A 25221-nucleotide genomic window follows, 5' to 3' on the forward strand; every position below is an offset into this window, starting at 1 on the left:
TATATATATATATATATATGCTTGTCTTCTGCAACGTATGTTGAAAAGGCTGTCCTTTCTCCATTGAATGTTTTTGGCATTTTTGTCAAGGATCCGTTGGCTAAAGATGCAATGCATAGATTTGTTTCTGGGTCATCTATCCTATTGCTTTGGTCTGTATATGTTTTTTTTTTTGTTGTTTTTTTTTTCCCCACCAGAGCCATGCTGTTTTTGTTACTGTTGTTCTGTAGTATGTTTTGAAATCAGGTAGTGTGGTGCCTCCTGTATTACTCTTTCTGTTCAGGATTGCCTTGGCTATTTGGGATCTTTTATGTTTCCATATGGATTTTAGGATTGTTTTCCCTAATTCTCTGGTTTTATCTTGTTCATTGGTATTTTGATGGGGATTGCATTGAATATGTAGAACACTTTGAGTAGTATGGCCATATTCAATAATATCAGTTCTCTGAATTCATAAACATGGGAGGTCTTTCCATCTTCTGGTGTCTTCTTTAATTTCTTCTTTGGGTGTTTTGTAGTTTTTATTGTAGATGTTTTTTCACCTCCTTAGTGAGGTTTATTCCTTGGTATTTAATTAATTAACTAATTGATTTTGTGGCTATTTTGAATGGAATGGATAGTTTCCTGATTTTATTTTCAGCAATTTATTTGGAAAAGCTACTAATTTTTTTGTGTTGATTTTGTATCCTGCTACTTTATTCAATTTGTTTATCAATTCTAAATATCTTTTGGTGAAGTCTTTTTAGAAATTTCCATATATAGAATCATATGATCAGCATACAGGATGAATTGACTTCCTCTTTTCCTATTTTATTTCTTTTTGTGTGCAATTGCTCTGCTTAAAATGTCTAGTACATTATTAAGTAAGAGTAGCAAGACTTCCCCTTGTAGTATGATATTGGCTATGGGTTTGTTGTATATAACCTTTATTATGTTGAGGAATGATCCTTCTGTGCCTAATTTATTCAGGATGTTTATCATGAAGGGATGTTGAGTTTTTTTCAGAGGCTTTTTATGCACCTAGTGAGGTGATCGTAAGATTTTTATTTATGTGCTATGTTATGCTTGTTTATTTGTATATACTGAACCATCCTTGCATCCCTGGAATGAAACCAACTTGATCAAGGTGTCTGATTTTTTTTTAATTTGTTGAGTTTGGTTTATAAGTGTTTTATTGAGAATTTTTATATCTGGGTTCAGAAATGGTTCCCTCCTTCTGTGTGTGTGTGTGTGTGTGTGTGTGTGTTTACCAGGTTTTGAAAAAAGGTTAATAATGGCTTTGGAGGATGAGTTTGGAATGATTTTATCCTTTCCATTTTATAGAATAGTTTAAAGATCAGTGGTGTTAGTCTGGTAAAATTCAGTAGTGAGTTCATTTGGTCCTGGTCTCTTCTTCGTTGAGCAGCTTTATTACTTCTTTAATCACATTACTTGCTATTGATCTATTAGGTGTTTTTTATCCTCTTGATTCAATTTTGGTAGGTCATATGTGTCTAGAAATTTGTCCATTTCTTCTAGGTTTTCCAATTTGTCATATAGTTTTTCAGTATATTCCCAAATGAACCTTTGAATTTTAGTGCTATCTGTTGTAGTATTTTCTTTTCAGATTTAATTTTATTTATGTCTTCTCTCTCTTTTTGGTTAATTTAGCTAAAGGTTTGTCAATTTTGTTTATCTCTTCAAAGAACCAGCTCTGTTTCATTGATGCTTTAAATTTTATCTCTATTTCATTGATTTCTGCTTTGATCTTTATTATTTGTTTACTAATTTGTGATTGGTTTGTTCTTGTTTTCCTAAGACTGTGAGATATATTATTACATTATATATTTGAGATCTCTATTTTTTTTTTTTTATGTAGGCACTCATTTCTATAAAACTCTCTTTTTAGTACTGCTTTCACTGTATCCATCAGGTTCTGTTATGTTATGTTTCCATTTTCATTTGATTCAAGGAATTTTTAAATTTCCTGATTTCTTTAATAACCTGTAGTGACCTGCTTTTTTAAAAAATATTATGTTGTTCAGTTTCCAGTTTCCATGTGTTTGTATAATTTTTGCAGTTTCTTTTGCTATTGTTCATCTGTTGTGATCAAATAAGTAAATAGCAAGAAATTATTTCAGTTTAAAAAAAAAAAATTAAAGACTTTGCTTTGTGACCTAATATGTGGTCTCTTTTGGAAACAGTTCCATGTGCTAATGAAAAGAATGTGTATTTTGCAGCTGTTGGATGAAATATTGTGTAGATGTCTAATAAGCCCATTTTTACAGTACAAATTAGCTGTTATGTTTCTCTGTTGACCTTTTTTTTTGTTGATCTATTTGTTGGTTAAAGTGGGGTATTGAAGTTATTCATTATTTCTGTCTTGGGGCCTGTCTTTTTCTTCATATCTATATTTTATAAAATTGTGTGTTTGTCTTATAAAATTATGTGCTTTAATGCAAAACTCTTAAATATATGAATACTATTGTGTATATTGAAGCATGATTTTAAAAACTTAAACCAAAAGTTAAATTCAAGTAAAAAGTAACCTTAAAAATAAGTTTGTCCAGTGACATTCTTTTATAAATTATGACAAATAATATTTATTGAGAATATACTGCCAGGGAAATATTTATACATTTTTATGCTTTGTTTACTCTTTAGAGCAACTCTATGAATGAGATGATGTTTCTGTTGAATCTGTTTTTTGCAATTGAGAAAAATTTAGATTAGATATTTTATAAAAGATCTTTTATAACAGTAAACTGAGTCTCTTCACTACCCAAATCTATAATCTTCTCAGTTGTATTATAGCGCTAGTCAAAGATAAGAAAACTGAACCTGAAAAATTTATTTATGGTGGTATCATATGTTGAAGTCCGCCTAGTAGTCATGTGTTATTTGGAACCAGCATATTTAGATTCTGCTTTTGTTTCTATTTATGAAGTAAATTTTGTTTTCTTTAGTACAATCCTTCAGCCCAGCAGCAAAGAGAAATAATTAAAAGTAGGAGCTTGGACAGGCGGCTGCAAGAACCAATAGTATTAACAAAGTGGAGACATAGCACCATTGTATTGGACACCAATGACAAGGTAGGATTTTTAGGGGGAGATCTGATTGAGAATTTTGGCAAGATCTTTGTGCATTATATTGTGCAGTGAGTTTAACCATTTTTAGTAATATTTCATTTTATGTAATATTTCTGTTGCTAAATATGATTTTTGCTAAAATATTTGATTTCTATTGAACTAACTTAAGCTTTTGATCTGCACATGCGATAAAATGTAACTGTATTATCTTCTTCTTAATTAAATTGTCTGCCTTAGTGACGATTTTCATATATTTAGTATCAGTTTGTCATGGAATAGGTTTTGGACTTGAGTTTTTACATTTTTGTGCAATGGATTGACTTCTCTGTGGATTAATAGTTGTGTATATGTATATACACACACGCTTTATACATTTGAACCCAGTAGGTGACAAATTTTTTTGCTCCTCTCATTTTCAGGTCAAACTTCTGTTACCCTTGTATGTCTTTAGTCTCTAGGTGATTTCATATTAATTTTCTACTGGAATCCTACTCCGTTTTGTTTCCCTAAATGCTATGTGCACAAAGTACTTCTTTTATCAGTCTGAGAAATGATGTCCTCTGTTGCTGAGAAGTGGTGTTTTCTGTTTCACATAGGGGATGAATTTTGGTGCAAACAGCACAAAGGACTTAAATCTTTATAATATGGTTTCGGCACTTAGTACGCCCAGATACACCAGTGGAAAATGCAAAGGCAGTGGTAACATCCCCAAATTAAATATATTATTTTTATTTTTATTTATTTTTTTTTAAAGAGAGAGAGAGAAAATTTCAATATTTATTTTTCAGTTTTCGGCAGACACAACATCTTTGTTTGTATGTGGTGCTGAGGATTGAACCCGGGCCGCACTCATGTCAGGCGAGCGTGCTACCGGAGCCACATCCCCAGCCCCAAATATATTATTTTTAAAAGATACTTGTCATTGAAGACTTTTTTTTTCCTTAAAGCTGTCAGGCTTCTCTTGTAGTATTAACAGGTTTTCTGTATTTTTCCCTGCATTTTTAAGGTGAAAAAAAAAGAAAGAAAGAAATTGTAAGGCGTATTTCTTTGTATTTGGATACTTCTAGTTTTAAATCCTGTATAAAAAATTGATTTCAATTGCTCAGTCAAAACAAGTGTAGTATTTTGGTATTACAAGTGACTATATAAAATTAGTCTTTGCGTGTTACAAAGTAGACTTGTGGAGCTACAGAAATAATCTACTCACATTCTGTGTTTATAAGATGGAATTAAAGAACAACAATGAAGTAGGGATGTTATGCAATTGAATGTAGAGCATTTTAAAGAATGTCCTTCTTGAGTCTGTATTGAACACAGGCTTAAAAATACTTTTAGGATTGAGATTAGCCTAGGCAGGTAAAATTTCTGGAGACTTGTAATAGATAAATTCAATCAACTAATCAGATTACTATTCAGAGTATATAGAAATTCTTAAACATCACATATAATACTGAGGGCAAAAGCCATGGTTAAACTACCTCCACTGCCTCTTCAGACTAGAAGAAATAAGATAGATGGTTATTTGGTGATATGTACTTAAAGTTTCTTTATTTAAATCTCCCTTGGGATTTATTTTCCATCTATTTCTTAAAACAACTTGTATGAAATTCTATTTCCTTTTTCAAGAATATGATTGTCTTGAGACCAGAAATTACTTATTTTTAATAGAAATGTCTTTGCCCCTCATCTTACTCTTTGTAAACGAATTCGTAGCTAATTGCTTCAATAAGTAAATTCTTCTATTTAAAAATAGGGCAGACTTTGAAGTTATGAAAAAAGGGACTAAACTAGAGCAAACTAGCTAATATGTAATAAGGGATGAGAGTATATGTTATTTGAAATATAATCAAATAAACTTAATATTGTATAGCAAGTGTTACAAAAACAAAGGTCTTAATTAATCTGGGAGATAACCTTGGAGGAGGAGGTAGGTGTGTGTATGACTGTGTATATGTGTGAGTGTATCTTTTTTGTTTCTGCTTATGTATGGTTATTACTAAAACTGTTATTTGTAAATAACTAAGACATTTATACACACATATAAATGTATAAGTGTAGAATTGTTTTATGTTTATAATTGTTATGCGTACATCACTACTTCATTTGTGGGTTTTATTTCTATAGGACTGACAATGCTTTAAAAAAACAAATCGGAAATACCTTTCATTTTATTCAGTTACTTATTTTCTAGTTAGTGAATCTTTCCTTTTTCTCAGACTTCTTTAATAATAAATACTCTTGTAGAAGGCAAGAAATTGATCTGAGAATGTCAGAAAAAAATGAGTCTAAATGAGATTTGGACAATAAGTTTAATTCCTTCTTGTAAAGACATTTTTGTAGATCTTAATATTTTCTCCATTGATAGTGTGGGCCTTGGGCTTGATTTGTAAATTATCCCTTCAAAGGTTTCCCTGTGAACTTTCATTGTTGTGTGGAATTAATGGTTTTTGCATTGTTAATTAAAGCAAATTCTGATATATTGTCAATGCCTTTTCTAGTTTCATAAGCACAGAAAACTGGAATGATAGAAATTTGGAGATGAATATTTGAAGGAGTTGTTTGGCTTGACATAAAAATTGATAACAAATTAGTAAATGGTTTTTCTGATTCTCTTTTTTTCCTAAAATTATTCAAAGCATCTAGATGAGAATGGAGAAAATTTAAATGCTGCCAAAAAAGTTTTCAGTTTTATCTTCCATGAATCATCCTGTAAACATCTGTAGGAGAAATGCATACTATTTTTAATTTTGACCAAGTCTTCTTATTAAACATATCCTATTGGTTTGTTTGTTTGTACTGGGAATTGAACTCAAGGGAGCTTTACCACTGAGCTACTTCCCTAGTCTTTTTAGTTTTTACTTTATGACGGAGTCTCACTAAGTTGCTAAGGCTAGACTGACACCTGTAATCTTCCTGCCTCATCCCTTCTAAATCACTGGAATTACCGTTATGTGCCACCATGCCCAGCTCCTGGTTTGCTCTTGAGATATTGTAGGCTTGGACATTAAAATATTTTTCCTTTTGAGTTATTAATCTTTCAGTCTTAGATTTTGTCTTTACCTATTTTTAATCTTGCTCATTTCTAATCATTGGGAAACTAGCTATAAATTACTTTACTAATAGGAATTTAATTTAATTTCTCATATAGCTATTAGTGACTAAAGTAAAATTTCATTTTGGCAGTTACCAAGTATTCCTATGGATATTTACACCTACCATATCAACATCAAGTTGGTTTGGTGACCAATATATATTTATCCACAGGAGTTTAGATTTTAGTTATTTTAAATATAGTTAATTCAGTTGGGTATGGTAGTGCATACTTATGACTCCAGTTACTTGGAAGGCGAAAGCAGGAGGATCAAAAGTTTGAGGATAGCCTGGCCAACCTAGCAAGACCCTGTCTCACAATAAACTTTAAAAAGCCTGGAAATGTAGCTCCGTGTTAGAACACTTGCCTAGCATGTGTGGGTCCCTGGGTTCAACCTCAGTACTGGGGGAAAAAAAATTCAAACTGGTATGTAAAATCATAATTTTAAGCCAATATGCGTCATTTGTTTTGAGTAATTCCTTGACCATTATTTTAATTAATTAAACTAATTGCTATAAATTTTCTGTGTTTCATAGATACCTGTAGTTTTCAAATCAGTATCCTATGAGTTTTAAAGGTGAATTTAGGAAGGTAAAATAACAAGGAAAAATTTTTTCTCAACTGCTTTATGAAGCTCTCCCATTATGAGTACAGGGAAAAATAGATTTATATAAGTAGAGTAACTTTTTTCATTACTTATTTCTTGTAGGAATCTCCAAGTGCCTCAAAACCCTGCTTTCCTGAAAATGAATCTTCTCCCTCTTCACCAAAGCACCAAGATCCAGTTAGTATGATAGAAACTTACAGTATAATATAGTTCAGTTATTTCAATTAGTTTCAGTAAATCAGTTTTCTCTAAATATAATGTTTAAATGTATCTTGGCATTTTATCGGTAGGAAAGCCCCCTTTTGTACAAAATAAACCATGATTAATTTATATACCATATTTTTAAGTGACAAATTTATATTTGGTTTTTAAAAATAAATATAAAAATTCTCAGAGGATGCTATTGAATTATACTTTTCTTCTGGATACAGTGGCACATGCCTGTAATTCCAGGCTGAGGCAGGAAGATCGAGTTAGAGGCCAATCTTGGCAACATAGCAAAACCCATCTTAAAATAAAAAGGAGTTGTGGCTCAGTGGTAAAACACTCCTGTGTTCAACCCCAGTACTGGGGATGAGGAGGAAAGACAGACAGACACACACACACACACACACACACACCCCCTCCCTTTTTACCTCAGACCAGCAGTCTAAGGTAAGATGCATATTCCCCCACTTCTAATGAGCATAGACACCCTTCTTTTTCTGTGCTGTAAAGTTCATTTTCAGTCGGTGCCGGATGAATATTGTTGATATGTGTCTCTATTGTAAATTTTCCTTCAAATTCTCTTCTGACACCCATCTAACTTGAACAGAGTTTTACTCAATCTCTCATTTCATTCACTCACAGTCTGCCTTGTCGTGCTGATCTTGCTATTGCCCTTTGTTGGCTTCCTTGTTCTTTTAGAATTAAGTGTAAATTTCTTTTTCTATTTTTTTTTTTTTTTTTTTTTTTTTTTTTTTTTGGAGAGAGAGAGAAAGAGAAATTTTTTTTTTTGATATTTATTTTTTAGTTTTTGGCAGACATAACATCTTTGTTTGTATGTGGTGTTGAGGATCGAACCCGGGCCGCACACATGCCAGGCGAGTGCGCTACCGCTTGAGCCACATCCCCAGCCCAAGTGTAAATTTCTTAACTTAGGTCAAGAAGACTGTGCAAGCTCTGGCTTTTGACTGCTTCTCCAGCCTCATCTCGTACCCTCATCTTCTTGCTTATTTTCCTCTTGCTTCACTATCTTTTTTCGGTCCCTCCAGGGAGCCTGCTTTTCATCTCCAGGCTGTTAAACTTGCTGTTTCCTCTGCCCACCGACTATTTCTTTCTCACATCTTTGTCTGGTCAATTTATTAGGGTTCAATTCAAACTTTGCTTCTTCAGAGAATTTTATTCTAATCCTCTAGATTAGATGAGGTTTTCCTATGATTCTCTTTTAGAATTAAATTATACTTTAGTTGATTTCATTAAAAAGGAGTAACTCTTTTCACTACTTCTATCCTATAGGAACTCTGACTCTCTGTTAGTGTCATCTTTTGGAACAGAGTGTCTGCAGTTACCTACTACAGGGTCATATAATAACTTCTCAGTAAATATTCGTTGAATGAATAGATGAAACTAAAGCTTTTTAAAAGACATTTTTATTTTTACTTTCCCATTTTATGAAATTATGATAGACTTATTATTTTTTAATCAGACTTTAGATTTCTTAGAGGTAAAGGTTTCCCAGATAACCTTTCACATTCTTTTTTAATTCATCACAGTCTTTGTGGTCCCTATTCACATTGTACACATTTTCTTATTTTTAATTAGTACTTACTAGTTAGATATTTATTGGATACAGTGTGATGTTCAAAGTATACTTTGAGTAATGATCAAATCAGGTTAATTAGTATATCTAAAGCTTAAAAAAAAAACACATTTCTAAGATTGGCTCAAGCAATCTCCCTGTGTGGGATGGACATTGGCTTTTCTGTACATGGAGCCAAATCCTGTACCTCTTCAAAAACTCACTCTTTTAGGAGGCCATGCCAGACTAGTCTCATGGAATAAAAATGGTCTCCTCTTTATTTCTGAACTCCTAAGTCATGTATTGCATTGAATAAATACAAGTTATTTCATGTACCCCAAGTCTCTCTACTAGATAGATAGGAGGTACATGTTTTTTTTACTCTTTATTTTTTGTGTTATCTAACACAATGTTAGGTACATAAACATGATTTTAGTTTTGCCAAAGGATTACTGTTATGAATCTAAGGCACATTGTTACTATAATACTTTTAATCGGTCAGTTCATATGGGAAAAAAAATTTAAAAATCCTTTATAATTTATTTTAAATAAAGGTAATATACAATTTCTCTTTCATAGATACATCTTGATAAAAAGGAATTTCTAGGCAGTTATAAATCTTCTACGTGACGTTTCATAGGACTGTTTACAAATTATTTCCTCACCTTTTTATCCATTTTCTGAAGACCTTCCTGGACTCATGGTACCCTCTGATGGCCATCACAGGGAACTACCTCACCAGTGCTTCTTATATGGCCAAAGGCCATTCTTTTTCACATAAACAAATGGCATTGTTTCCTTCCTGGATGCTTCTCTTCCCCCATTTTGTCTTAGCCTCCCTCATCTAGTCTTTTGCCCGTTAGATTTGTCTTTCCTCCCTGTACCCTCAGGTTCCCTCCTCTCTGCTTGCTTTGTGACCTAGTCTTGCCCCTCCTACTCTTATCCAATTAGTACAGGAGACATTTTCTTCCTCTTTCTTTGTAAATTAAAATATGGGTTTGGATAAAGGCTTAATGATAAGAAAAAGGAAATTACAAATTTAGAAGTGAAAGGTGTACCATATCCAGTTATCCAGTTAAGTACCTGATGTCACCTTAAAAATCTGAGCAAATTGTCCATGTACCTCTTCAATCTCCTGTAATTAAACAAAATTTATATTTTTGGTTTTTACATAAGCATTATTATTTTCATAGTCTCTTAAAATCTTTTTTAAATAGGCAGTGTATAAGCTTCTTAAAATATTAATAATTTATTTTTCTACAGTATGGATTAAATAGGCTTCTGTGGGTTGACCTAAGAAGCTGTTCTTTATTTGTCCCAGTGTGCCTGTGAGAGTGTGCACTTAAAAAGGTCCCGATTACTGAATGCTGAATAAAGTTGTATAATTTGTTCTACTGAATAATTTGGAAACTTGAGCTTTTGATTTTGCCTTCCAATTATAGTATTAAAATGTATTAACCATTTTGGAGAAAAGCACATTTCAACACTTTTAAATTAAAAGACTATTAACAGACAAATTTGCCGTTTCTTTCATTGAATATTACTTATTCTAATGACTTTTTAAAATGTGATTTGAATATTTAACTTTTTTATAAATATTTTTTTTATAAACTGGACCTTAGATTTTTTTTATTGTTTTAAAAATAACATAAAATTAACCATCAACCATTTTAAAGTGCACAGTCCCATGGGATCCAGTATATTCACAGTGGATGTAACTGTAGCAACTATTACCTCTATCTGGTTACAGGACATTTTCATCACCCCAAAAGGAAACCCATACGCCTTATAATCATCCCTTCTCCTATTCCCCTGCCCTTCATAACCACTAGCCTGCATTCTGTCCCTGTGGATTTACCTGTACTGCAAGGCTCATCACACTGATTTTCTTTCAGCACTATATCCTTGTGCAAGTTTGGTTATTATGTATAAAAAGAATCTTATTACATGACTGACCAAAGGTAAGGATTTTGATGACCTGTATGGATTTTGGTACTAGTAGTTTTCAGCCTACTTTAGGAAATGTTTATTTCACTAAATGAATGTAGTGTTGATTCGAAATTTTGGAGCCTGCAAAGTGGTCATGAACCTTTGAATTCAAATTTTTGTCAAATTAATTAAGATTAATTTATTTTCTGCCTTTTTAGGACAGGATAATTATATTACAAACTTGTTTGTTAAAATTTAACTGTAGTTGGCTAGTCCTTATTAAAATATTTTTGCTTATTTTCAATATGAAGTTCACTTTGTAGTATCAAACAGCTACCATATTAAAGTATAAATTTGGGCATATTTTACAAGCTCTAAGATGTTTTTATGGTGTTATTTCAGTAAGAAACAAATACATTTGTTGATTTTGAATTATATTTTACAGTAAAAGTATATTAGGTAGTATGAAATTTAAAAAAAAAATTGATGTAATTTGGGGAAATATTTTCCCTAAATCTCTCACCGTATATACAACACATATTATCCATATATGCCAAATTTAAGCGTTTTTGTTAAATTTAAAAACTTCGGTGTTTAAAAGTTAAGGCTTTGTTTACTATGTCACTGACCTTCTCTTATGTTTGTTTCGTGTTACAGCACTATTAACTTGTTGGAAAATTACTTCAAGGAATATATACTGAATACAAACTACATGCTAGATGCAGTCCCAAGCACTGGTCATACATTGATGAACATAACAGATGTGATCCCAACTTATGACCTAATAGAATAGACAGTGGACAAACATATGTACACAATAGTACACAATACTAAACTTTACATTAAGCATGTCATAGTCCATTTGGGCTGCTGTAATAAAAGCAGTTATAAACAAGATAGCTTGTTAAAATTTGAAATTTTATTTTCACAGTTCTGAAAACGGAGAATTCCAAATCACTGGTAGATTTGGTATCTGCCAAGACCCCGCTCCTTGGTTGTTAGATTAGTACCTTCTTGGTCTGTCTTCATGGCAAAAAGGACAGGGGTTACTTTTACAAGGGAACTGATTCCTATCATGTGACTCCACCCTCATGATCCAGTGAGACCCCCCCAACCCCCCACCCCTTGCCCAAAGGCCCCATCTCCAAGTAGCATCACACTGGAACTTGGGTTTCAGCGTATGGAATTTGGATAAAGCTTGGATAAATATACAGTCTATGATAAAGTGCAATGAGGGAATCAAACTGGGGCAGTAGTAAATAATGTCAGATTACTTACTGGTTAAGAGAAAGGAAAGAACTTCTGCTTTAGAAGGGTCAAGTTTCTCGGAAAAGTGACATTGCAACCAAGGTCCCTTCATCTACCTAGTTGCTCAAGCTTGGTGTTTTCCCAAGTTCCTCCCTTTTCCCCAGAATCCTCCCTTTTCAAAACACTCACATCCAGTTCCTATCATCTTTGCTTTCTGAATTTCTCATAAATTTGGCCCCATTTTTCTCACTGTCATCACACCAGTTCAGATCTTTGTCATTTCTTATAGTAATTATTAGATATCATTCTAGTTGGTTCCCAATCTTGCCACTCTTTTCTTAGTCTGTTGTTTCAAAACTGTCTCATTTCTTGCCACTTCTCCATCTTACCCCATGTTTTGAGGGAAATTAGAGGCCCTCAAATATGTTAGGCTATCTAGCATACCTTTTGTTATTTTCCTCTCCTGTCATTTCCATCTTGCTAACTCCTACTCCTTAGCTCCAGGGTCTGCTTTTCTAGGAAACTGTGTCTGATTGCCTTCTCTTTCTATGTAATTCTCATAGCACTTAATACATTGTGCATTCTTTTTTGTGTTTTTTAAATACATTCAGATATGGCAAATTTTATTTTTAATTGATGTTTAAGTTAGAGTGTTTAATTGAGAGCATTAGTACTTGGGTCTTGATCTTTGTTGAGAATTGGTGAAAGTTCTTTACCCTTTTGAACAGTTCATATACATGAACAATTTTGCACTGCTTTCCATTCATCTGTTGACCCAGGTGAGAGCCCCTGAAGTAGATAATCTCTCTTGTCCTTACATTGTCATCTATTTTTCTTCTTGTTTTGACGCCTGTATATCCTTCTTGCCTTTGTTTATTTTACACAATCCCAGCAGTGACACTTTTTTTATGCCCATAATTCCTGCCTCTTTCCAGTTCCAGTTTACAGAACCAGTGCCTAGCCACTCATGTTAATGTTGTTATTTACTTCCCATATTATTGAAGATTTCCCCCTGCTTCTAAGGGAGTAGGAACAGTAAATTGAGAATGCTTTTATTTAATATCTTTTACATTCTTAATTTGTATAACTGAAGTTTTTGTTGATAGACAAGAGTTCTTATGAAAAGTATCTAGGGAGAGCATATAGCTATGCTTTAATGGAAAAAAATAGTGCAAACTACCTATAGGTTATTTATGAGTTCTAGTATACAAAAAAAAATTAGCCATTTTTCAGCTTTATCTAAAAGTGAATTTTTATAAGACTGAAAACTTTCAACATTATCTTTAGATATATTGAGAAAATACTCAATATTACATTTGTCTCCTGTATTAACAAAATATTTATATTTTCTTATTAAGATACATTGAAAAAAATATAGCTGAAGAATCAATTTCTGAATTGAGAATGTTTTTTCTATGTGAATGTGTATGTTTCAGTTTAAAATTGTCGCATGTGCACATAAGTATTTACTAATGATAATTACTATAGGCACCAACTCATTTAGATTAAATTCATTTGAATATAAAATGCTAAGGCAGTGAGAAGGTGCTTTTTTATTTTAATATGGAAGAATTTTAAGGTAACATTTAATTGGTATAATGGCTTTTGCCTTTATAGAATCTGATGATAAAGCTTGTGTCACCATTTTTGGCATCAGTTAGCTAATCTAGTTTTTTCAAAGCTCAGTTCACCATGTGGTGTATTTAATGAAACACTGAGATTTTTATGCCACATTAAAGCCAATTCTATACAGAGTACCACTTACTTTTGGGTAATTTATTTAATAGTAGCTGCATTTTGTTGTTCTTAGTTATTTTTACAATCTGTTATCATAACTGAACATTTTTCAGATTTTCTGTTGTTGTGTGTGGTATTTAGCATCATTGCATCGTTTCACTTTCTTTGAATAAGAAAATGTAAATTGTTTTCCAAGTGTTGACTTATTCATGTGAAAATCCAACTTGATAGCAAAGCACCTACTGGCTTCTATGACTTAAAAAAGAGGAAATGTCTAATTATAAGATTACTGAAAATAACTTTACGTATTAGGATAACCATATTATTAATGTATTCTAGAACGAAGCGTCTTAACTGACTAACCTTTTTTTTCAAGCTAATTTTTAGACTACCAGACCATTTTGGTTCAGTCACATATTAGAACTTGGACATCATTGTCTGTGTGAATGGTATATAAACAATACTACTCTGTTCCATAGGGTCAAGAGAAATATGGATTATTAAATGTAACAAAAATTACTGAACATGGGAAAAAGGTTCGGTAAGTACACAAATCTTTAATGTTCTTACATGATTCATCTGATTGAAATAAATGAAAAATTATAATTCTGTTATAGTAGAAATAATTAAAAGGTTCAGAAGAATTTCTAAGTATGTATTTTCTAGGGTAATTAAGATTGCTGTGAAATGTATGAAACATTTCCTTTGTCATGACATATTTCTTAAGTAATTAAATTCAGAGATAATAGGGAGAGGATTATGAGGAAATATCACTTTCTTTGAATATTGTCTTCCCCCCAGTAAGCAATAAATGCACATGGTGAAAAACAAAGGTCCTTTATCCTGTGAAAAGTCAGTCATCCAGCCACCGGTTCCTCTCTCCAAAGGCAACCAGTTCTGAGTCCCATGAGTTTTATAGTGCTTTTCTCTAGAAATAGGATATGTATGTAGATGTTTATATGTATATAGATTAAGTCTTAAACATAGTCTTTTTACAATTTATCTTGAAGACAATTTCATTGCATTTACAGCTGCCACATTATTTTTAACTACAATATAGTTATGTTATCTGACTGTGTCATAGTTAATTTAACCTTTATTTGCAAGAACGTAATAACTGTGTATTGGTTGACATTTAGGATACTTACAATTTTTGCTATTATAAACAAGACTACACATAGCATTTTGCATAGTTCCTTTTACAAATAGCATATGCAAGGTCATTATCTTTGATAGAGTGTATATAAAATTGTGCTCTGAGATATTGAATCATTTCCTGCCCCCCGTAGCAGTGTATTTTTTCCACACAATTTGCCAGTACCATATAGGGTTGGTTGGTTTGTTTGGTATTAGGGTTTGAAACCAGGGGTGCTTAACCATTGAGCCACATTCCTAGTTATTTTTTATATGTTATTTAGAAACAGGGTCTTGCTGAGTTGCATAGGACTTCCCTAAGTTGCTGAGTCTGGCTTTGAACTCAAGATCCTCCTACTTCAGCCTCCTGAGATACTGGGCTTATAGGCATGTGCCACCACACTCATGCCCCTACCCCACTTTGAAATCATCTAAAATGATGTGATTTTATAGTCAAAATGAAATCAGTCTGTTAAAGAATTTTAAATTTCCAAGCAGTTGAATTTTGGGGGTTTTAATTGAACTGTTTTTGCCAGATTGCTGTTGGAAGTTGTAAATGCTCTGAAATAGCTTTATAAGCAGTATGTGTTCCTCAGACTGTTCCTTGGTAGAATTCATTTATGAAACGGATCTTTCCTTTTTCTCTATTTTGACTATATGAAGTATACGTAACTCTTTGGCTGCTTTCTCTGCTTTTTATTTTATCCTCCTCCCCTTATGATAATTAGTCTTTTAGATGTCCCACTTTTTTTGAAATACTGTTTTGTAAAATCAGCATCCATTTCATCATCTTCAAATGTATTTACATGGAGTTGAGTAAAACAATTATTTTAATCTTCCATATACTAGTGGTTTTCAAACTTTTTGTCAGAAGATCCCTTTAAATTCTTTTGAGTATTTCTAAGAACCTTTGTATAGGTTATGTTTATAGATACTTATGTGAGAGATTAAAATGAGAAATCTTGAATAATAATTCTTTTTATAATAACCTATTACAAATTAATACAAATAACTTTTTATGAAGGAAAAAAATCTTGCATTTTCTAAGAAAAACATCTCCATGAGAAGAGAGGCATTGTTTTTTATTTTTGCAAATCTTTAGTATTTGACATAATGGAAGATGGTAGAATTCTCTGCTGTTCTTCTCTGCTTGAAGTCTTTTGTGACGTACTATCTTGGTTAAAGTGTAAGAAAATAATCCTCCCTTACACAGTATAATTATGCCTGTTTTCCTGTTACACCAAAACTCTACAAATGTTAATTTCCTAAAGGTTGTTTTCAGTGAAGACTGAAAAACTTATTAAACTTTTGTATTCAGTTACATTAAAAACCATTAGTCTTTATTGCATTTGAGTGGATTTTTAACCTGTGCATAATTTTATAGTATTTTGTTGGGCATTTGGAAATACTGGTTCATTGAGTTGCTCATTTTCCAATGTATACACATTTTATCTTGTACAAAGAATCACAAAAGCCATTACATTTTGGGAAATTATCAAACTCATAATTGCAGATATTCCGTGTTCTCCAAAATCCTATTTAAAGTTTAATTGGTGTGTGTGTGTGTGTGTGTGTAAAAAAAAAAACCCACATAATGTTATGTTTGCCACCTTAACCATTTAAGTGTATAGTAGTGCATGCGGTTATGTAATGGATCTCTAGGACTTTTTCATCTTATAGCATTGATTCTCTTCCCACTAAATTCTAACCCTTTTACCCTCTTCTTCATTCCTTGGTGAGCACTTTTCTATATTTTAGATACTTCATATGAGTAGATACATGCCGTATTTGTATGTTTTGGAACTTGTTTATTTCACTTAGCCTCATGGTTTTGGGATTTATCCATGTTGTTGAAAGTTTTAAGTTTTTATTATCAACAAATACTAGGATTTGTTCTCTTTGAGGTTACAGGCTCACTTCATGAAGTGGAAATACAGTAATTGAAGCATTTTTCATAGTAGCATGCCAGTAGATGATATCCTAAGACTGTAAAATAAATTTACAGATAAAAATAAGTCATTTTAAAATCTCAAGATTTCCACATATTATAAAATAAGAATGTAACAAAATTGTGCCTTAGTAAGCACCAGATAGATCTATTATGTCAATATCATTAAGTGCAAATGAATAATACTAATCTGTTGAAATGAAAAAATACCCAGATTGAAACATAAAGAAAACCCCAATTAAATAGTATATATAAAAGAAACACCTAAAACTATTCAGAAAAGTTAAAACAACAAAAAACAATAAGGACATGTCAAGATATAGAAAGTAAAGGAGGAATAGGAATCTTAATTGCAGACAAAGTTCTAAAGTCTAGAAAGAAAAGCATAAAACATCACAGAGGTGAGCACTTTAAAATGAAAGAGCATTATACTAAATTGACAATCAAGATCTAATCATAAGGAATAATCATTTACCAACTAAAGTAGCATCAACAATCATAAGCACAATCTATGGAAAATAATGGAAAAATAGAGTAGTAATTAATTTTTATTTCACTCCTCTTAACCCATGATGTTCAAATAGATACAAAAAGTAGTAAAATAATGAAGTGGGTCTAATTGACAGTATTAAATTCTACATTCTGAAAATGGAAAATAAACCCTTTTGAGTGCATATGAAGTTTTTACAAAACTGACCATGTTTCTCTATAAGGAAGCCCTAATAAATTCTTAATGTTGATGAATTTCAACATTTATTTTACCCTTCCAGCAACTGAATTTCCTTATAAGCTAATTTTAAATTATTTTTCTATTTATAAACATACATGCTGTTTTAAAAGTAGTTTGCTAGGTTTGCAATAGATAAAATAAGTGAAACACTGTTTACAGCTCCAGTGGGTGAGACATTTAAGTAAAAGTCTCTAATACAGAATTAAAGATGTTGAAGGCGGAAGTTGAGTGGTAAAATAACATTGATCAGCTTTAAAGTTCAAGATAAGAACAATGGTAATAGCCTATTCAGTATAAGTCTTACTTGAGTACTAGATATGGGTCTATTTCTAGAAAAGCTTCAGATATACCAAACTCTTAATGTTGGTTACCTTTGAAATGTGTATTGAAGAAACAGAGGTCTTTTCCTTTATACATGTCTATATTCCGAGTTTTTGCATAGCTGTGTTATCTTTGTAGTTTAGGATATTTTAAAAATCTCAAAAAGAATTGAACAACAGCAGATGAGGTAGAGAGGGAAGAGGGGAGGGGAGGGGAGGGGGGATAGTAGGGGATAGGAAAGGTAGCAGAATACAACAGTCACTAATATGCCATTTTGTAAAAATGTGAATGTGTAACCGATGTGATTCTGCAATTTGTATTTGGGGTAAAAATGGGAGTTCATAACCCACTTGAGTCAAATGTATGAAAGATGATATGTCATGAGCTTTGTAATGTTTTGAACAACCAATAAAAAAAAAATCTCAAAAATAAAATTTCAGTGATTAATCAAGGCATAATTTATTGTGTTTATAATGAACTAGTATCTACTGCCCCTTTAGGAAAAGAGAGATAACCAAGAAATATAAAAATAGTCTGTATCTGTAAAGAATTAAGTGAATGAGATACTAAATATGTCTGATTTTTAATTATATTAAAAAAGTTCTTATCAGGTATGATGTTCTAAGTTTGTGACTTAAAAAAAAGTAATGTCCTTGAACACAATGTGCTGTTAATTAGATATTTTGGTCATAGTTGTTTTGATGATTTAAATTTCTGATCAAATTCATTTGTTTAGAGGCCTTTGTGATCAGGTTGAGACCATAAATGCTGTAAATTCTGTTAGCATTATATCCTCACTATTAGAATGTCAATAATGAATTTGTTTAGAAGAACCAGACATTGGTGCTTTAATTGGTCATTTTTGTAATTGCAGAAAGAACTGGTTGTCTTCTTGGGCAGTATTGCAGGGTTCATCTTTACTTTTTACCAAAACTCAAGGAAGTAGCACAAGTTGGGTAAGTTTTTCTCTCTAAATTTGTGTGAATAGTGTTACGCCTGAATTTCAGTAAGTTACTTCCAAAGTTCTTCTAGTTACAGTAGATGCATATAAAACTAAATGAAGTTTTCTAGAAGTTGCATTTTGACTTGTAAGAGAAAGAAGAGGACTAATTAGAAAAGTCTAATTAGTTGTATTATTTAAATCAATGGATTCAGTTTTATCCATTATCTTTATCCATTTATCCAGCAGAAAGATGGTCTTGATAGAACAAAGATGTTTTTTGATTCCTTTGTAAGACTGTTGAACTTTTCTGTGTTTATGTCTCTACTTCAGATGTTTAGTCAGAAAATAAGCAGTAGTGTGGCAAGTCCCACCTTCTGTTGTGACCTGACCCTTGTACATCAGTCATTGACTTGGGTGTTAGTGTCTGTATATAAAGTCAGCTAGCTTTTAGAAGAAAAAGAAATGTCACCTTTACTTTTGGGATTTGACTTTTTTTGTATATTTGAGTGTTTACTATTGTTATTACTCAGCTCATTGTTAATACAAATACTAAAAATAATAATTTGTGACATATAATTGCAAAAATTTTTTGAATGCTCAATGTGTATCAGCTGTTGTCCTGAAAAGATTTTGTGTATTTTATCCTCTTAACTCTGGGACAGCTCTGTTTTTGTTTTTGTTTTGTTTTGTTTTTCTCACGTCCCTCCATAGACGAGAAAATGAGGTATCAAAAGATAAGTAACTTGCTTAAGGTTTTAAACTACTGTGGGCAGATTTGGGTTTAGAACTTTACTATTTTGTCTCCAGAGTCCATGCTCTGGATATTTCTAAAAATTTTCAGTAATTGAGTTTCAAGTGTTAAAATAAAATTTAAAATGAAAGTATTCTAAATATATTTGGTCTGCTGCATATCCTACCTTACCAACTTTTCATATAATTACTGAGTCTCTTTAAAATTGACACATGACCAATGGATCAGAAGGTGATAAAAGAGAAATCCATTTGTAAAATTCACTTGCATTTTTAATGCAACCATGTAGCATTGTTCTAAATCATGAATGCCATAGAGCATGCTAGTTCTCAGCTACTCTGACATGGCAACCTAAAAATACACATTGATCATGAGTGTGAATATTCTAGAATATTTCTTCTGTTTTGCTTTACTAACTCTCTATTTGGCCAGTACAGTAGAAATGAACTATATTAATACTTCCATATTAAAAGATTGAAATTTTGGTTTGATTTATCTTAAAGTAGATGAATAATTATATCTTTTTTCCGTTTTCTTCTGAGGTAAAGCATATGGTGCTTTTTTGTTTTTTAGTGCACTTCTAGAGGAATGTGTAATTATTTCTTCTTACCTGTGACTCAAATTTTATTTGAAATTGAGTGGAGAAAATGGATGAAAGAAAAAGAATGAAGAGTTAGAGATTAATAAGTAAAAACAAAATACCTAAAACTGTGTAATTATCACTTATTTAATAATTACTAATATTTAAAGATTGAAAGTTATGGTGTGTAAGATAAAGCAAGTTATGGTGTGTAGATAGAGCAGTGTGGTAAATGAGGCCTACCATTTTAGATAGGCAAGTTTGTTGTGATTTAAAGAATGAAAACTTCTTTTTAAATACAAAAATGCAAAGTTAATATCTAGCACATAATCATTTATTCAGAACACTTGCATAAATAAAATATTTAGTTTTCATTCTAGAACTCCTTACAGAATTCAGAACTCCTAAACAGCATTAATGCTGATTAAGTTGCAAAATCTATCTTCTAAAGTTGTGTTACTGTGTTACCATATGGCAATAGTGAAACAAAGTTTAAAATTCACTAAGGTACACAATTTTGAAATTGTAGAATACTTTGTGAAATTTTATTAATATTGTTATATTATTTAAAATATAATTTCAGGTAGACATAATTAAATAAAACACAGCTACACTATTTTTTATAATCTCTATAAAGACAAAAAAGACTTAGGATATGGTAAAACACTTGGTTCTATAGTCAATTCTTAATTTTATTTTTATGGCTCATTTTTAAAACTCAGACTGCCTTGCTTTACCCATTCTCACATATCAAGGGAATGATAACTAAATGTTCTATAAAAGCCAAGTAATATTATTTGAATAAAAACTATATGAGTGTAGTCAGGCATTGGTGGCACACTCCTGTAATCCTGGCAATTCAGGAGGCTGAGGCAGTAGGATCACAAGTTCAAAGCCAGCCTCAGCAACTTAGCAAAGCCATAAGCAATTTAGTGAGACCCTGTCTCTAAATAAAATATAAAAAGGGCTGGGGATGTGGCTTAGTGGTTAAGTGCCCCTGGGTTCAATCCCTCGTAACACCACCCCCCGAAAAAAAAAGCAAGCCTAGGAGATCCACTTCAAGAAATAGCAGGTTCAAATCTTCTGCTGACTCTGGGACACATGTTCAATGATGAAATGCTGAGTAAAATCAGCCACATTGTTCAAAATTCTATGTTTTAACACTTAATGCTTTTTTTCAGAGAATGGATAGTTAGAATTGAGTAAATGAAACACACATCTCTTCCCTCCAGTTCTATTTCATAAGATAAATTTTATTCAAATGCTATATTACCCAAGAACTTTTCCTTCTCCTTTGGAATAGTTTTCTGAAAAATATGAAGTTACACCCCTGGTCATTTTATCAGTAAATAAGTTTATAGGTGTGTTTTTTCTCATGTCATTTCACTTCAGAAATGTAGGTGTGTGGTTTTTTTTTTTTTTTTTTTTTTTTTTCAGACAGCAAGCGTAAAAGTCTTCAGTGCTGTATTAAACTTAGGGGTTTATAAGTAAATAACATGTTTTCTGTCTTCAGTGCTTATATTGCAGTGGGGAAAATTGGCAAGTAAATAGTTATAATACAGAATATATTCTCCCTTTCAGTTATGGCTCATTATATCTCTTAAGAATTAAAAATCATCCCACAAATATCAGTAGTCACTCAAACATTCATTTATACACGCTTTCAAATTTCTAAAAATAGTTCCCTTTTTGGGCCAGGTAATTCTTTGTTATTGAGGGGCAGTCCTTTGTATTATAGGATATTTAATAGATGCCTAGCAGCCTCACCTTTACTTGTGAGAACTGAAATTATCTCCTGACATTGCCACATGTCACCCAAAGGACAAAATCACCTCTGACCTAGAGGAAGGATTAGGCAGGCTAGATAGTAAGACTACTTACTCACTCCCAAGAGATGATTTGGAAGGGGACCAAGGGAAATTGCTCATCCTGTCACCAGGAGGAAGCTCAGGGGTTTCTGAGCAGGCTGCTGAGCAAGATGGTAGGTGGACCAGATGTGAGTTCTTTCTATTACCCCTCAAGTATTCTGTTGTGAAGATAGGCTAACACATGCCTGTTGAAGATAAATCCTATAAAGCATGAATTTGTGCAATAACAAAGTCAGAAAATACTTTGAGATAAATTCTAGTGCTTCTGCAAAAATATTTGTAAGTTTTAGCTTGGCTCGTGCTGTGTCTGCTTATAGAATTGTGTTCTTGTCCCCTCTGATTCCATTATGCTTTTTTCTCTTGTGTGCCATTTGCCATTGTGCACTGTTATGACATCATTTTCTTCCCTTTCCCCATCAAGTCATTCTGCCAACAGGGCTCAGTCTCTGAGTTCTTGTTTTCGCTGCTTTCTTCTTGGAAAAACTCTGTCAAGCGTCGGCCTGCTGTTGCATATGTAAAGTCAGATCCTGTTTCAGCTGTCACTGTATGTGTTCTTGTTGCATACCCCTTGCCACAATAATTCTCTCCCCCCTTCTTTTCTTTTTTGTTTTTGTTTTTGGCCATGAGTACATAGGTGGGGAGGTGCTTATAGTAAAATGGGACTAAATTCTGGAAAAGAATAATAAACAAAACATGTTGCCAACCATATCAGTCACATTTTTCTGGCATTCCATGTCCTGTCATTGTGTTTATGTTTAGTGGGTTGCTTATTTGTACTGTAGGTTATAGCTGAACATCTGCAAAGCATATGATGACAATAAATAATTGATTTTGCCATTTTTAAGTGTATTTTCAAAATTTTCATAACTTTTGAGATGTGTCATTTCTATTCAGGAAGTTCTCTGTGCTCATTACATGACTTCATGGTTAAATTCTTTTTGTTGTTTCGCAAAACTGAGGATTAAACATAGGCCTCTCACATGCAAGTCAGGCACTCTGCCCACTGAGTTATATACTCAGCCCCTAAATGTTTTTCAAATGATTTTGAAAGCAATGTCTTTGTAGAAAACAGTTAAAATTTTGATTTTTATCATGGTTCCACTAATAATTTCACTTAAATTCTAAATTTTGTTATGTTTTATTAGAACAAATACATTATTTAAGTCCATACTGCTAGCTGAAAAGAAGTAAAAGGGAACAGTTGAAGCCTTACGTCTTCTTAAATGTGGAGCCACTAAATAGTTATTGGTATTTCAAATAGTGAATTAAGTTATCACAAGGTTGGTGGGTCAAATCTAATTCCAATGACAATTATGATTTGACTTGGAAACATTTTAGCAAATGAAATTTCTTATATCAAATATAGGAAATATTTGCAGTAACTCTTCATGACCTTTAAATTATCATTAAATAGCCATTAGAATAAAACATCCAACCTTTCAGTATTATAGGAATGCTATTTTCTATTTTTAATTAGCAGACTAAACAAAATTGTAAGTTAACAATGGCAACATACAGAATAAGTATAAAACACATTTTCTATTTGCTAATCTTTTCCTTATCTAGTTAGCAAAATATAATAAATAGCTAAGCTCTTTTTCTTTTCAGACACATGTTAGCTATCTTCCCATTCTTTTCACAGTTTTCATTAAATTGCTTCTGGCTTTAGTTTATAATTTCTGACAAAAAAACTGAATAAAAGAAAGTGGAGCTTAGGATTTTCTGTTTTCATAAAATATTGTTAGTTTTTGACAGCATAAATAGTCAATAAGGAAATAACTCTTGAAAGCAAAAATTAGAATTAAAATTTTTATTAGGTGGAAAATGCACTTGATAACTGCCTGGTATTATTTGTACATGTATAAGAATATTTCTTTGCCTTTTTCAACATGTTATTTTACATAACCATATATAGTCTAGGATAAATTCTGAACTGCTGAGCCAGTAAATAGTTATTTGTCATTTTACAAATAATAGTATTATCTATTATTCTTCTTTAGAAGCTGTTACAATTGATATCACACTAGCATATAAGTGTATATTAGTTTATAGCCTCACCAACATAATATTATTTTACCACTATAATGAATTAAGAAAAGATTTCAGTGTGGCTTTATTTTATTTATCCATTTATTTATTTATTTATTTATTTATTTTATACCTTTTTATTATGGAAATTGAGCCAGTTCATACTTCTAGACATTTTTCAAAGCAGGAATTGTTATTTTATAATACAGAAAGAGAAGAATTCATGATAATCTTCTATTTGATTTATTAATAATGAAGTTGCTCTTAATTCTTTTTGAATACACACATATGCATAAGTATCACATAAAGGTTTTTCCTTTTTTCTAAAATGAAGTTTGGGAGTAATCAGTCCAAACCAGAGTTCACAGTGGATCTCAGAGGGGCAACCATTGAGATGGCATCAAAGGATAAATCCAGCAAAAAGAATGTATTTGAGGTAATATTTTTTCTTAGTATAAATCATATTTCACCCATAATAATTGGACATTCTGCTTTTGACTTATTTGAGGAAATAATCATTCATTATGCTAGTTAAAGCACATAGTTCAGTCAATTTGTACCATAATCTAAGGGGGGGAAAGTGGTGCAAAACTCAGCTTCACTTAAACAACTTACTGGGACTTGGACTATATATTACAAGTCTTTTCCAGTACTTTTATCTTTCATCACTGATATACTGGTGGTTTTGTGAACTTTGAATTAAATAAATTTATTTAATTTGTTGAAAGCACTGACCATAATTTTCTCCCCCCACTTTTCTCTAAAGCTGAAAACTCGTCAAGGAACAGAATTGCTAATTCAGTCTGATAATGATGCTGTTATTAATGATTGGTTTAAAGTTCTTAATAATACTATCAGTAATCAGGTATGTGATTGACTTATATAAAATTTTTATTGCAGAACTGTTTTTCTTTTGGTTTTACAATTGCTTATTGCATATCCAGATTCTAGTTTATATATGAAAAAACACTTTGTTTATTTTGACAGAGGTGGGAAAGACAATGGTCACTTTAGCAATCTCAGGTACTGGTGATGTCAATGATTTAAAATTGTCATTTATATAATGTTTGCTGCCAGTGTATTAGAAATAATGTTTATGTTAGGCATTGGTCCAGAAAGAAATGGTTTAAGAAGGGACAAATAGTGCCTAGTACTAGTATTTATTCAATGACTGCACAAATTGGAAATTTTGATGGAAAGAGATCCAAGACAAAATTGTGAAATGAATACGACTGTTGTTTCTTTATTAGCTCTTTTTTTCTAGTAACACCTCTTTCATTTTTCAGCTCTTTCCCTTCTGAAGATGTTCAGTACTCTCAGGTTTTCTTATTTTTATAATAACCAAAAAAAATCTCAAATTTGTACTCTTGAAGCTATATGCTAGGTAAGAAAAAAAAGGAGCTGTACATCTTCAAATTATTCTTACCTTGCACCAAATGGAGACATAGTTCCTCATGA

General features: G+C 32.0%; 1 protein-coding gene across 4 annotated transcripts in view; it reads left to right on the forward strand.

Annotated features, from left to right (window-relative positions):
• Positions 1 to 25221, forward strand: part of Arhgap12 (Rho GTPase activating protein 12) — a 102509-nt gene that overhangs the window by 66506 nt on the left and 10782 nt on the right. For 2 of the 4 annotated variants that reach the window (XM_015483475.2, XM_015483476.2), the window contains 6 exons: positions 2946 to 3071; positions 6869 to 6943; positions 13940 to 14001; positions 18468 to 18549; positions 24098 to 24199; positions 24530 to 24628. In XM_015483475.2, coding sequence (XP_015338961.1) covers positions 2946 to 3071; positions 6869 to 6943; positions 13940 to 14001; positions 18468 to 18549; positions 24098 to 24199; positions 24530 to 24628 — 546 coding nt within the window. The remainder of the gene's footprint in view (positions 1 to 2945; positions 3072 to 6868; positions 6944 to 13939; positions 14002 to 18467; positions 18550 to 24097; positions 24200 to 24529; positions 24629 to 25221) is intronic. The other 2 variants (XM_048809098.1, XM_015483477.2) reach the window with 1 other exon arrangement.

This window comes from Marmota marmota, unplaced genomic scaffold (genome assembly GCF_001458135.2).
Source record: "Marmota marmota marmota unplaced genomic scaffold, marMar, whole genome shotgun sequence".
NCBI classification, from domain to species: Eukaryota; Metazoa; Chordata; class Mammalia; order Rodentia; family Sciuridae; genus Marmota; species Marmota marmota.